This window comes from Aotus nancymaae, unplaced genomic scaffold (assembly GCF_030222135.1).
Source record: "Aotus nancymaae isolate 86718 unplaced genomic scaffold, 86718_ANA_hifiasm-v0.15.2.pri h1tg000016l, whole genome shotgun sequence".
Lineage (NCBI taxonomy): Eukaryota > Metazoa > Chordata > Mammalia > Primates > Aotidae > Aotus > Aotus nancymaae.
Genome location: NW_026988428.1, coordinates 47,889,545 through 47,904,537, shown reverse-complemented (window position 1 = coordinate 47,904,537; position 14,993 = coordinate 47,889,545). Strand labels below are relative to the sequence as shown.

At 47.3% G+C, this 14,993-nt stretch overlaps 2 protein-coding genes across 6 annotated transcripts in view; one reads left to right on the top strand and one right to left on the bottom strand.

Moving 5' to 3' along the window:
* Nucleotides 1-14,993, bottom strand: part of XPOT (exportin for tRNA) — a 134,455-nt gene that overhangs the window by 41,738 nt on the left and 77,724 nt on the right. For 2 of the 4 annotated variants that reach the window (XM_064377295.1, XM_064377299.1), the window contains exon 2: nt 14,469-14,696. In XM_064377295.1, coding sequence (XP_064233365.1) covers nt 14,469-14,696 — 228 coding nt within the window. Of the gene's footprint in view, nt 1-2,252; nt 2,354-2,419; nt 2,445-14,468; nt 14,697-14,993 lie in introns of those variants that run through there. The other 2 variants (XM_064377298.1, XM_064377297.1) reach the window with 2 other exon arrangements.
* Nucleotides 13,177-14,993, top strand: part of CUNH12orf56 (chromosome unknown C12orf56 homolog) — a 101,948-nt gene continuing 100,131 nt past the window's right edge. For both annotated transcript variants that reach the window (XM_021670235.2, XM_021670234.2), the window contains exon 1: nt 13,177-13,428. In XM_021670235.2, coding sequence (XP_021525910.2) covers nt 13,177-13,428 — 252 coding nt within the window. The remainder of the gene's footprint in view (nt 13,429-14,993) is intronic.

Here is a 14,993-nt window from a genome sequence, read left to right as displayed (position 1 = left end):
CGAGGATTCTCCATGTTGGTCTGAAACTCCGGACCTCAGGTGAGCCGCCCGCCTCGGCCTCCCAAAGTGTTGGGATTACAGGCGTGAGCCACCGCGCCCAGTCTGGAGCATTCTTACTAGTAGATCAGCAGATTATGAGGTCACGAGCTCGAAAACATCTTGGCTAACAGGGTGAAACCCCGTCTCTACTAAAAATACAAAAAGTTAGTTGGGCGTGGTGGCACGTGCCTGTAATCCCAGCTACTCTTAGAGGCTCAGGCAGGACAATCTCTTGAACCCGGGAGGCGGAGATTGCAGTGAGCAGAGATTGCGCCATTGCACTCCAGCCTGGGCAACAGAGGGAGTCTCCATCTCAAAACAAAACACAAAAACCTCAAAGAAAGGTACTGGTTCCCTTCACCCCCTCAATGTTAGGAAAATATGATGTCCATTCCCCTGAAAAATGCCCAGAGGAAAAAAACAATTTCGGAGTTTCTAAGAATCCCAGATTGGGAAGTCCAATAGAAGCCTCCTTGAATTTGCTATGGCTTTTTTAAAAAAAACCGCTTAAACCAGGCGCGGTGGCTCACGCCTGTAATCCCAGCACTTTGGGATGCCTAGGTGGTCGGATCACGAGGTCAAGAGACAGACACCATCCTGGCCAACAAGGTGAAACCCCACCTCTACTAAAAACACAAAAATTAGCTGGGCGAGATGGCGCGCCTACAGTCCCAGCTACTCGGGAGGATGAGGCAGGAGAATTGCTTGAACCCAGGAGGCGGAGGTTGCAGTGAGCTGAGATCGTGCCACTGCACTCCAGCCTGGTGACAGAGTGAGACTTTGTCTCAAAAAAAAAGAAAGAAAAAAGAAAAAACTACTTAAGCTTGGTCAAGTAACTCTGAAGCTATCAGGAGAAAAATTAAGTTGTCCTAAGGAAAATATAGCCAGTAAACCTAAGGAAACAAACTAGTTAACAGTTGTTACTATAGAAGAATCTCCCACAGAGAAGGCACTTGGACAATCAATGTGCAGTGAAATATGGCAAACTACCTACGTATGTTCAAACAAGTAAAAAGTTACACCCCGTGTGAAAAAGGACGGCCTTCCCAGTAAAAGATTGTGCGTAACATGTAATATTCTATCTAACATGACATAGCTATGCAGGTTTAAACATTTGTTTCAGGCCGGGCGCGGTGGCTCACGCCTGTAATCCTAGCACTTTGGGAGGCCTAGGCAGGCGGATCACTTGGGGTCAGGAGTTGGAAACCAGCCTAGCCAAAATGGTGAAATCCCGTCTTTAAGGGCGGGGGGGGGGGGGGGGGGGGTGTAGGAATCAGCCAGGTGTGGTGGCACGCGCCTGTAATTGAGCTACTTCGGAGGCTGAGGCAGGAGAATCACTTGAACCTGGGAGAGAGAGGTTGCAGTGAGCCGAGATAGCACCACTGCACTGGGAGACAACAAGCATGCATCTTGCCACGGTTCTGGAGGGAAGGCGAGCAACATACTTAAAATATTAAGCCTTCGATTAAAAAATAAATTAAGCCTTAACTCTTCTTGGATAGCCATTAAGAATTAAACAATATGGAAAAACTCCTCCACACCTTCTGAAGCCTGTTTCAAAGACTACGGCTGACTCTTTCCAGCCTTTTAACACCATGCTGACAAGTCGGTTTAATAAAACTTAACTCTCCCCCAAACCCCGCCCGCCACAACTAATTAGCACTTTCAAAAAGTACTTGTTTTTCTGGTTACAGGGAAACCTCATGCTTCTCTAGTCCTGCAGGATACAGAGGAAGGTTTGAGAAGAAATGGAGTGTCCGCGCTGGCCAATTACTACACAGAAATAACACTTTTCCCCCTTTTTGTCCCGGGGTGGGGGAGAATCAAGTTTGAGGTCTCCACAGTTGATAAGGCGCTACAACTATGACTAACGGGCTTGAGGGCCACAGGCGATACCGACCCTCCTCGTCCAGCCTTGTCCCCATCCCTCCCCCGGATCCCTCCCCTAAAGGAAGCCTCGTGGCAATTCGAGTGATGAAACACCAGGCAACAAGCGGCCACGCATTCGCGACGCGCTCCTCGGCGGCGGCCCCGGATCGTACCCACCCCCACCCGGTCTGCCCAGCCTGGGGCGCACCGCCATGGAGGGTCTCAAGTCCGCACCCTCCCCGGCGTCGGGGCTGCCCCGGGCCGGTCATCCCGGGCCAACTTCCTCGAAGCCTCTCACGGACCAAGCCTGGTCTCGGTCCCGCCGCCCCCGAGCCCCGAGTCACCTTCCCTATCACTCCATCCCGCCTCCCAGCCTGCACTCCCGATGGTCGGCCAGCGGAGCGGCGCCGCACGCAGGGAGCTGGGAGAGTGGCCCTCGTCCTTGTCGCCGTGGTCCTCCGCCACGGCCGCAGCGCCAACGACGGAGACGGAGCTGGCCGGGGCCGCGCACCTCTCGTCGCTCCGCGTCCCCTGGCACCTTCTCTTGCCTGGCGCCGTACAAGCAGGCAGACAGGCAGGCAAGCAAGCAAGCGGGCGGGGTCGGCGCCCCAGGAAGGGAAAAAGCGCGAGGGCCCGCTAACGCCGCCGCCGTCGCCGCTGAGTCAGCGCAAAGCGCGCTCCCCGCGTCGGTGCCGCGCGGGCGGGCGCCAGCGCCAGTAGTCTCATGGAGAGTGCGGGCTGCAGCCCGCGGGCTGGGGTCGGAGGCCTACAACTCCCAGCATGCAGCGAGCGGGCGGTGCTTCCGGGCGGCGAGGGGCACACGCGCTCCCTGGCGCTCGCCGGAAGGCGTGGTCGCCGGACCCTGAGGTGCATGCCGGGATGAGGCTTCCGGCCCACAGGTCCCTACCCGGCTCGTAAATGCCACGCGGTATCTGTGCCGTGTCAGATCTCAAGCGTCAGGTTCGCCGGGTGCATTCCACAAAGGCTTCTAGTAGTTAGCGTACGGATTCGCAAATCGGGATGATGTGGTTCTAACCACGTGTGAGTCAGTTTAATTGCTTGTCTAGGGCCCCAAGTGTCCCGAGTCCAGCAGCGTGAAGATCTGCTGATGAGTGCTAACGGTTTTTCAAAAAATTTTGAGTTTTATTTTATTTATTTATTTTTTTGATTTGTAGTCTGTCCTTGTCGCCTAGGCTGGAGTGCAAAAGGCGCGATCTTGGCTCCGCCTCCGGGGTTCAAGCAATTCTCCTACTTCAGCCTCCCGAGTAGCTGGGACTACAGGTGCCCGCCACCACGCCTAGCTAATTTTTGTATTTTTCGTAGAGACGAAGTTTCCCCATGTTGGCCAGGCTGGTCTCGAACTCCTGACCATAGGTGATCCACCTGCCTCGGCCTCCCAAAGTGCTGCGATTACAGGCATGAGCTACCATGCCCGTCCCAAATTTATTTTAAACAGACTAAAATTTTGTCCGTGAAAAGGAGAGCATTCTTAGGAAGTCCAACTCATAGGTTCTTTCGATACCACTAAATGTCACTTCATTTATTTGGTCATATCTTTACCAATTTATTAATGCAACATAGAGGCAGTGTAGGCTCAGGATGCCTCAACTTGACTGCTGTGAGGTTTGAGTTAATACATCTGTTTGACACACAATATGTGCTCAATATTTACATTTCATTGTTGATTATTCAATATGTACTAAATACAGACTAGGTTGCAGTCACAGACTACAAACAAAACTTGGGGGAGAAGGAGGAATGGGAAGAGCAGTAGAATAAAACTGTTACAATTTAACAGCCACATTTATTTATTTAGCTGGACAAGACACTACACCAGGCATTTCCTATATAAAATACCTTTAGCCGGGCGCGGTGGCTGATGCCTATAATCCCAGCACTTTGGGAGGCCGAGGCGGGTGGATCACGAGGTCAAGAGATCGAGACCATCCTGGCCAACATGGTGAAACCCCGTCTCTACTAAAAATACAAAAATTACTTGGGCATGGTGGCGCACGCCTATAGTCCCAGCTACTTGGGAGGCTGAGGCGGGAGAATTGCTTGAACCCAGGAGGCGGAGGTTGCGGTGAGCCGATATTGCGCCATTGCACTCCAGCCTGGGTAACAAGAGCGAAACTCCGTCTCAAAATAAATAAAAAAATAAATAAATGAAATACCTTCAATGACTGTTGCATCATGTTTCTAATTTACGTGTTTAAAATGTCAGGCTAGTGGCTACAAGATGTTTCTAAAGGAGAACTGGGTTTTGTTTATTTATGTATTTATTTTATTATTATATTTTGAGACAGAGTCTCGCTCTGTCACCAGGCACCAGGCTGGAGTGCAGTGGCGTGATCTAGGCTCTGCAACCTCTGCTCACTGAACCCCCTCCGGGGTTCAAGCAATTCTCCTACTTCAGCCTCCCAAGTAGCTGGGACTACAGGCGAGCGCCACCACGCCCAGCTAATTTTTGTATTTTAGTAGAGATGGGTTTCACTATGTTGGCCAGGATGGTCTGGGTCTCTTGAGCTCATGATCTGCCTGCTTCGGCCTCCTAAAGTGCTGGGATTACAGGCGTGAGCCACTGTGCCCGGCCTATTTATTTTTTTTAGAGACAAGGTCTGGCTCTGTTACCCAATCTGGAGTGCAGTGGTTAATAGTTCACTGCAGCCTTGACCTCCTGGGCTCAAGCAATCCTCCTGACTCAGCCACCCAAGGAGCTGGGACTACAGGTGCACTCCAGCATATTTGGCTATTTTTGTTTGTTTTTATAGAGATGGGGACTTGCTGTGTTGCCCAGTCTGATCTCTAACTCCCAGGCTCAAATGAACCTCCCACCTCAGCTTCCCAGTTTTGGAATTATGGGTGTGAGTCCCTGTATCAGGCCTTAATTTTCTTCACATTGCTTTCAGTTGGCTTCCTAATGGAATGGGTTACTTCTTGTTGTTCTGGCATGCAAATTTTCTTTGGATTGTAATCCTTACATGCATTATATTTCTACTATTCAAATTATTAATGCTATGTATCTCTTGTTTTACTTCTGAGAAAACCAAAGTCACGGTACTCTCAAGACTAGAGATAATTCAACAAAGCCTGTGAATCTCCCTCATTTGGAATTTCTGTGGGCCCAATAGGTTTTCCACTGCCAGGGCACTGCTGCTGAAGCTATATATATCAAACCACCCTCCCTAAAACCTCAGTGACCTTCTCCAAAGAGGATGGCACGTGAGACTCAAGCTGGATTGATGGTGGAATCTGGATGCTAAAGAAACTCCATCTTGGGTACTAATGTGCTATGTTGGCTTCTGATTAACCCTGTTCCCGGAAGGCCTCTAAGATTTCAAGTTTTGTGAGAGCACATACTGTAAATCCTGCCCTTAGGTCAAAACAGCCTTGATGGTATTGTACTTCAGTTGTCCTACACTTCCTGACGTGGGTTGGCTGTGTCCCTACCCAAATCTCATCTTGAATTGTAATTCCCATAATCCCCTTATGTCGTGGGAGGGACCAGGTGGAGATAATTGAATCATGGGGTGTTGGGGACCAGCCCAACCCCCTACGTGGGTGCCCTTAGTCCTGGTAGTAACGAGGGATTGAGAAAAGGAAATACAGAGACAAAAGGGTAGAAGTTACAGCATGGGTCCAGGGGACCAACGCAGGCGTGGTAACTGCATTGGCCCCAAGCTCTGGGCTCCAAACACTTTTATTATGTGCACAATCTCATTGATCTTATGGGAGTGGAAAGGAAGGGTAAAGGAGTAGGTAAGATAGCCAGGTGGAGAGCACTTGAGATCCTTCTAAGACATGCTAAACTAGCACTCTGAGCATTTAACAGCACTTGAGAACCTTCTAAGGAAGGCATGCTAAACTAGTACTCTATCACAGATTGTTATCAGGGTGCAGCTGCATCAGAAGTATATCGGATTAGGAACCACCTGGTCTGACCACACCCAGTGCACCAAGGTGCTTTTATCGCCCAAGCATTGAGGACATAGAGCAATTAAAATCTCTCCATATTCTGAGAACCTAGGCAGAGCCTGAGGTGTTCCATGATCTCTGCCCTGCAGGGTTTTTGTCTTCCTTGCCAGCTCCCATCTGCAAGGACCCTCCTGGATCTTGTGAGCAGAGGTCTCCTCCCTTCTCAGAGATCTTTGCATAAGCCCTCTATACGAGGCCCTTATACAGTCTCCATGTTGAGAAGGCATTCGTGGGACCAGAGCAGTATTCCCCGCTCTGCAACCACCCTGAGGTGTTCCCCGGCGTTACCGCACTCTCAGATGGTCTTTACCTTAGGCCTCCTATTGCCACTTGATTTCTAATTAACTGCACCAATAATATAGTTTAGTTCAGTGTATAAACTTCAGTGCACTGTGAGACAATCAAGCTTATAATTATTTAGCTAGAATTAACATAGGTCTTCCCCTGGCCATCTTGACCTGCAATTGGGGTGGTTTCCCCCATCCTGTTCTCATGATAGTGAATTCTCTTGAGATCTGGTGGTTTTATAAGGGGCTTCCCCCTTCACTGGGCATTCATTCTTCTCCCTCCTGCCACCATGTGAAGAAAGACATGTTTGCTTCCCGTTATGCTGTGATTGTTTCCTGAGGCCTCCCCAGTCTTGAGGAACTGTGAGTCAATTAAATTTCTTTCCTTTATATATTACCCAGTCCCAGGCAGTTCTTTATAGCAGTGTGAGAACAGACTAATACAGATCCCTTCTGAATTACATATACCCTTTCCATATGGTATATAACCCCTGGGTCTGGGGGTTAATGGTGAGGGGATCCACCATCTTGTTTCACTGCTGCTGGAGACACAGACATGACTTCTATTCACAAGTTGCTATTAAATGTTTCTAAGAAAAAAAAAATCTCAGGGTAGGAATTCTGTCCTACCTATTTCAATGTATCTTCAGAGTCTAACACAGTGCCAGCCTGGTAGTTACAACACAATAAATAAATCATTGCATAAATGCTTATGTTAGCTGTGATGGTCAACTATGGAGTATAAAGGCCCAATACTAATGTTGGGCTGAGTGCCTCTGCAGTCTGTATGTTCAGCATATTCTGGGCCTCATCCTAAATAATATGGCAATTCAATCTATTATATTATAGCTGTCCTTACTTGCTATTTTGTTTGTAAATTCATTTTGTGGTTACTTCATATGTTGAATGTCATACAAAGCCTATCTTCAGTTTATCTACAGTGTATCTAGTAACACTGGCCCTTTCCTTTATGGTAGTTGAAATACCTACAATTGTAAAAATCTCTTTCAATGTTGTAAACTTGTATTATTTTAGAACAAAGAGGCCAGGTGCAGTGGCTCATGCCTGTAATCCCAGCACTTTGGCCAATGCAGGCGGATCACAAGGTCAGGAGTTTGAGACCAGTCTGGCCAACATAGTGAAACTCTGTCTCTACTAAAAATACAAAAAAAATTAGCCGAGCATAGTGGCATACGCCTGTAGTCCCAGCTACTCAGGAAGCTGAAGCAGGAGAATTGCTTGAACCCAGGAAGTGGAGGTTGCAGTGAGTTGAGATAGCGCCACTGTACTCCAGCCTGGGAGACAGAGTGAGATTCCATCTCAAAAAAAAAAAAAAAAAAAAAAAAGCCAGGTATGGTGGCTCACACCTATAATCCCAACACTTTGGGAGGCCAAGGCAGGTGGATCACGAGGTCAGGAGTTCAAGGCCAGCCTGGCCAACATAGTGAAATCTCATCTGTACTAAAAATACAAAAATTACTGGGCATGGTGACTCATGCCTGTATTCCCAGCTACTCGGGAGGCAGAGGCAGGAGAATCACTTGAATCTGGGAGATGGAGGTTGCAGTGAGCCAAGACCATGACACTGCAGTCCAAAAAAAAAAAAAATTCTCCACAGTGACCATGTATTACTTTCTTTTTAAAAAATTATTATTATTTAATTTAATTATTTATTTATTTTTTCATCAGGGACACCTCAGCAGAAGCGAGTACTTTTATAATCAGAAAAAAAAAATCTGTTTTTTTTGAAACAGAGTTTCACTCTTTTGCCCAGGGTGGAGTGCAGTGGCACGATCTCAGCTTACTGCAACCTCCGCTTCCTGGGTTCAAGTGATTCTCCTGCCTCAGCCTCCCCAGTAGCTGGGACTACAGGCATGTGCCACCATGCCTGGCTAATTTTTGTATTTTTAGTAGAGATAGGGTTTCACCATGTTGCCTAGGCTGGTCCTGAACTCCTGACCTCATGTGATCTACCCGCCTCAGCCTCCCAAAGTGCTGAGATTACAGTTGTGAGCCACCATGCCCAGTCGAACTTATTCTTTAAACACTTATATAGCGTTTACTCCATTCCAGGTTCCTCTTCTAGGTAGTTTTGAAACTTTTTAAATCCTCATAGTAACCCTTTGGGAGTTGGCACTATTATCCCCATTTCACAGATAGGGAAACTGAGGCATAGGTCATTCAACTACTGAATAGGAGAGCTGGAATTTGAGCCCAGGTCATCTGGCTCTACATTTCTATGCTCAAAACTACTGTCCTTTTGAATTATTTGAATTGACCATCCCTGGACCAAAGACCATTGTTCTGATGAAAATCCAGGAGACTGCCTTTGAGGATTAGCCCAGGTAAGTAATGTCCCATTCCTTTTGATAATTTATCAAGAAACATCTATTAAGTGCTTGATTGCAGGATTTTCTTTGCCAAATGCTTCTTGAGTTTGGATGTACTTACAAGATAAGGAGTGAGTACCTATTTTTGGTGCATTTGGGTTAACCATGTAAAACAGGGGTATCCAATCTTTTGGCTTCCCTGGGCCACATTGGAAGAAGAAGAATTGTCTTGGGCCACATATAAAATACACTAACACTAGCCGGGCGCAGTGGCTCACTCCTGTAATCTCAGCACTTTGGGAGGCCGAGGCGGGCAGATCACCTGAGGTCGGGGGTTCAAGATCAGCCTGACCAACATGGAGAAATCCTGTCTCTAAAGAAAAAAAAAAAAAAAAAAATATATATATATATATATATATACTAACACTAATGATAGCTTATGAGCTAAACAAAAATCGCAAAAAAATCTCATCATGTTTTAAGAAGTTTATGAATTTGTGTTGGGCCACATTTAAAGCCTTCCTGGGCTGCATGTGGCCCATGGGCCATGGGTTGATGTAAAGCTTACCAAAAGATAAGGGAATGTGAATGCTTCTTTTTTTTTTTTTGACCCCGCCCCACCCCCTGTGAATGCTTCATATGTCTATAGTGCTCATAGAGTTCATAATTCATCACATTTGATCCCCACATTTTACAGATAATGAAACTGAGGCTCGGAAAGGTTGTGACTTTCCAAAAGTCTGATAGATAACAGAGTTAGTGCTCTAATCTAGTTCTCCTGACTCCAAATCTTTTTTTTTTTAAAGAAAGAAAGAACGAAAAAGAATAAAGAAGAGGAGGAAAAAGGAAGAGAAAGAGAGAGAGAGAATGGGAGTATTGCTTTCCTGCCCAGGCCAGAATGCAGTCCAGCAATGGGTATTGAAAACCTCCTCTATACCAACAATTATACTTGATGTAAACAGGAAGGAATAAGGGAAGAAAACAACAAATGAGCAGCCAACCAATATTTCATTTAAACCTATGAAATGCTGTGCGATTACTGAGGAGTGATTTACTTCCAATTATGTAGTCACTTATGGAATAGGTGTGAGGTGGTAATGTATGTTTTATGTATTTGAAGTGGAGAGTTCTATAAATGTTTATTAAGTTTACTTGTTCCGGGTCTGAGTTCAAGTCCTGGATGTCCTTGTTAATTTTCTGTCTCGTTGATCTATAAAATCGTTAGCTCTTCTTGTTACATTGATCCTTTTGCCATCATGTAATGTCCTTCTTTGCCTCTTTTGCTCTTTGTTGCTTTAAAGTCTACTTTATCAGAGGCGAGAATTGCATCTGCTGCTTTTTATTTATTTGTTTATTTTTACTCTCTGATTGGTTGATAAATCTTCCTCCTTCTCTTTGTTTTGAGTTTTTGTGTATCGTTGCATGTGAGATGGGTCTGGATGCAGCATACCAATGGGTTTTGGCTTTTTATCCGATTAGAATATATATAACTTTAATACTGACATTTGATGCTAGCTGGCTGTTTTGCCCATTAGTTAGTGTAAATTTTTCGTTGTGTTAGTGTTCTTTTCTTTTTGATATATTTTTGGAAAGGCCGATATTGGTTGTTCCTTTATATGTATAGTGCTTCTTTCAGAAGCTCTTATAACGCAGGCCTGGTGGTGGTGAACTCTCTAAGTACTTGTTTGTTTGCAAAGGATTTAATTTTTCCTTCGATTATAAAGCTTAGTTTGGCTGGATAGGAAATTCTGGGTTGAAAGTTCTTTTCTTTAAGGATGTTAAATATTGGTCCCCACTCTTTTCTGGCTTGTAGGGTTTCTGCTGAGAGATCTGCTGTAAGTCTGATAGGTTTCCCTTTATGGGTAACCTGACCTTTCTCTCTGACTGCCCTTAGTATTTTCTCCTTCATTTCAACCCTAATAAATCTGGCAATTATGTGCCTTGGGGTTGGTCTTCTTGAAGAATATCTTTGTGGTGTTCTCTGTATTACCTGGAGTTGAATATTACCCTGTCTTGCCAGGTTGGGAAAGTTTTCCTGAATGATATCCTGAAGAGTATTTTCCAACTTGGATTCATTCTCTTCATCACATTCAGGTACACCTATCAAACGTAAATTAGGTCTTTTCACATAGTCCCATATTTCCTGGAGACTTTGCTCATTCCTTTTCATCCTTTTTTCTCCAATCTTGTCTTCTCATTTCATTTCACTGAGCTGGTTCTCGACTTCTGATATCCTTTCTTCTACTTGATCAATTCGACTGTTTAAACTTGTGCATGCTTCGCGAAGTTCTCGTGTTGTGTTTTTCAGCTCCATCAATTCACTTATATTCCTCTCTAAATTGTCCATTCTCGTTAACATTTTGTCAAACCTTTTTTCAAGGTTCTTAGTTTCTTTGCATTGGGTTAGAACAAGTTCTTTTAATTCACAGAAGTTTCTTATCACCCACGTTTTGAAACCTGCTTCTGTTATTGGAACACACTCGTTCTCCATTAAGTCTTGTTCCGTTACTGATGAGGAATTGCGATCCCCTGTAGAGGGAGAGGCATTCTGATTTTGAGTATTCTCTGCCTTTTTACGCTGATTTCTTCCCTTCATTATATATTTATCCGTCTGTTGTCTTTGTAATTACCGACTTTCTAACTAGGTCTCTGAGCAGACGTCCAACTTATTGATTCCCAGCGCCGAAACCTGAGCAATCCACTGCGCCGGCCAAAACAGCGGTGTTAAGATTGATGGTGCTTTTCTGCCCAGGAATCTCCGGACTCTGCACCAAAAACTGGCGTGCTAAGGCGCCAGCAAAACCGCCGCACCGGCCACAAGAGTCACCCTGGCGACCCGTGGGGCTCCTCTGCTGGGAATCTCCTGGTCCGTGAGCAACAAATATTCGTCTGAAAGTGTGGCGTCCTCGTTCTCTGCATTTTCACTGGGAACTACGAGCCTGAGCTGCTAGTGATCAGCCATCTTGGATCTTTATTTTCATTTCTCTCTCCTGACTCCAAATCTAATGATGCAATAGAAATTTTACTGTTACCTTGGCAACTGCTGTGTACAGTGCCTGGAAACCATCTATTGCCTTCTCTGTGTGCCACAAAGTTAAACTGAAGTGACCTTAACCACCAATCTCCCAGTCAAATTCCCTTCTTTCTGTGCTGGGCGTGGTGGCTGATGCCTATAATCCCAGTGCTTTGGGAGGCCGAGGCGGGCGGATCACCTGAGGTCAGGAGTTTGAGACCAGCCTGGCCAATATGGTGAAGCCCCGTCTCTACTAAAAATACAAAAATTAGCCAGTCGTGGTGGTACACACCTGTAGTCCCAGCTACTTGGGAGGCTAAGGAAGAAGAATCTCTGGAACCCGGAAGGTGGAGGTTGCAGTGAGCAGAGACTGTGCCACTGCACTGCAGCCTGCGCGACAGGAGTGAGACTCTATCTCAGAAAGAAAAAAAAAAAAAAGGCCAGGTGCTGTAGCTCACACCTGTAATCCCAGCACTTTGGGAGGCCAGGGTGGGCGGATCACGAGGTGAAGAGATCGAGACCATCCTGGCCAACATGGTGAAACCCCGTCCCTACTAAAAATACAAAAAATTATCTGGGCGTGGTAGCACGCGCCTGTAGTCCCAGCTACTTGGGAGGCTGAGGCAGGAGAATTGCTTGAACCCGAAAGCCGGAGGCTGCAGTGAGCCAAGATGGCACCACTGCACTCCAGCCTGGCAACAGAGCGAGCCTCTGTCTTAAAGAAAAATCCCTTTCTCGGGCCGGGCGCGATGGCTCACGCCTGTAATCCCCAGCACTTTGGGAGGCCGAGGCGGGTGGAACACGAGGTCAAGAGATCAAGACCATCCTGGTCAACATGGTGAAACCCCGTCTCTACTAAAAATACAAAAAATTAGCTGGGCATGGTGGCGTGTGCTTGTAATCCCAGCTACTCAGGAGGCTGAGGCAGGAGAATTGCCTGAACCCAGGAGGCGGAGGTAGCGGGGAGCCGAGATCGCGCCATTGCACTCCAGCCTGGGTAACAAGAGCGAAACTCTGTCTCAAAAAAAAAAAAAAAAAAAAAAAAATCCCTTTCTCTCTGGTTGGAGAAAGAAGACTTACGTTTACACTCCGACAAAATCAGAAAGTTGTGCCAGACCATGTTATAATCAAAAGTTAAATCTGTGTGATTGGTCTTAATAGGTTTCTAGGGTAGTTAAAAATAAATCGGTAAGTTCAACTCTTTGAAGTTTCTAACAGGAAACCAGATTGAAACTGGGTTCTATAACCAATAACGTTTGTATGGAATGGTGTGATCCGCAATAGAGTAGGCAGTGATGGGGGCTGGTATAAAGGTCGGGAGGGAGAGACCCTAAAAATCCACCGCCCTTCAGCCGCAGGGGGCTTCATGGTGATTAGCCCGAGGTGTCCATCAACTAGGGCCTGAAGGACCAGCCTCTTGCTCCGCCCATCGCTGTCTGAGGTTAGGACAAAGATCGGGAGGCGAGACAGCGCAGGGGAGGGCGCTCCAGGGAAGCCGACCAGGGGTCGATTTCTTCAGTTGCGGGTCGCTCCCCGCGCCCAGGAGATGAGACGACGCGAGGCTGGCGGCTTTGTGGCGCGCGGGTTCCAGCGCGGGGGAGGGGAGAGCGGGGGAGCAGGGGTCCCCGCGCCCCTACACTCCGCCCGGCTGCGAGCGCCGCGCATGGCCAGCCTCTTGCCGTCAGGCTTCTCGGCGCGCACGAACAACCGCCTGGATGTGTTCCTGCGGCGGCATTTGCCGCCAGAGGTCTACGACGCCGTCCGCGCCTACGAGCAGTGCATAGTGGTGTCCAACTCGGAGAACCACACCCTCAAGTACGTGGTGCTCAGTGACCGGTTCATTTACCTGACAGAGAATCCGCCCAAATCCATCCGGCGGGTCGTGGCTCTGCGGGACGTCGTGGCTATTGACCTGGTGAGCGGCGCGGGTGGGCAGGCGGTCTGGAGAGTGTAGTGAAAACCCCCGGCTGGGGCCCCCAAACCCAGCCCTCCTGCGCGCAGGGAGAAGGGAGACCTGCCCCATCCCGCCCTCGACTCCCATACTCTTATTTGAGAACGAGGAACACAGGGAAACTGTGGATTGTTGTGAGCACTCCCAATACAGACACCTTTCCCATGCTCCTCGGGTCTGCCTGTCCACCCGTTCTCCCGCCTCCCCTACCCCACGTAGGTTTGAGAACCAAGCCTCTTATCAAAAATACGCTTTAAAATTGTTCCTTTGTTAACAAAGCACCTAGTCAGTGTCAGGCACTGTGCTAGACTGGAAAGATGCAAAAAAACGAAAGAGGGCCCCTTCCTAGAAGCAGTTGCTGGAGGGCTAGAAAGCCAACACCCGTGCAAATAAATGCTGTGTGTAAGTGCTGTTATGTCTCATTTGCTTTTTTGTCCCAGATGCTTAGAGCATGTTAGGTGCTCAATAAGAATAAATTCATGAGGCCGGGCACTATGGCTCAAGCCTGTAATCCAAACACTTTGGAAGGCCAAGGTGGATGGATCGATCACCTGAGGTCAGGAATTCGAGACCAGCCTGCCCAATGTAGTGAAATGTCGTCTGTACCACAAATACAAAAATTAGCCAGCTGTGGCGATGTGCATCTATAATCCCAACTACTTGGGAGGCTGAGGCACAAGAATCGCTTGAACCTGGGAGGTGGAGGTTGCAGTAAGCCAAGATCGCGCCACTACACTCCAGCCTGGGCAACAGAGTGAGACACTGTCCCTCCCCCGCCTCCCCCAAAAGAATAAAAGCATGAATAAAAAATATGTTAATGAGACACGGACAGGACGCTGGGCAATCTCAGGCGGCTCACTCCAGTCAAACGGGGCAGGACCTGCTGGGAAACATCTTGGAAGGAAGGGCGTCAACGCTGGGAGCTGGGCCTGAAAGATGTCAGGCCTGGCGCAGCCTGTCCTGGGTTTTCGTGCTGTACCCCTTTCCTCCTGTAATAGATTTACCTTGTAAACCAGCAACAGACTGGAAGCACGGTCTCCTGTCCAATTGCTGCTTTCCCCGCCTGGCTCCCTTTGTCTGAGCTGCTCTCCAGGTGTGTTCTTTGTTTTTCCACTGGGGACAGGTGTCTAGCCTCGTTTCTTCATGCCCTCGACTGAGCCCCAAGGGAGAGGTTGGCGAGAAGCTTGATGGAGCTGTTTTGCTGAGAGAGTCATGGCTTGTTTTGAACGAGTCTGTAAAAAAAGAATAAAATTTAATGAAAAAAAAAAAGATTTTTTTCTACTCGGAATACCTTTGTGAACTATCACTGTGCCAATTTATTTTCTTCATTGTTGAGAAAAAGTTCGGGGTAAATAAAACATTGTGTTTCCTCACTACCATTGTTTCCATTCTCTCTCTCTCTTTTTTTTTTTTTTTTTTTTTTGAGACAGAGTCTTGCTCTGTCACCAGGCGCCAGGCTGGAGTGCAGTGGCGGGATCTCGGCTCACTACAACCTCTGCCTCCCGGATTCAAGCAATTCTCCTGCCTCA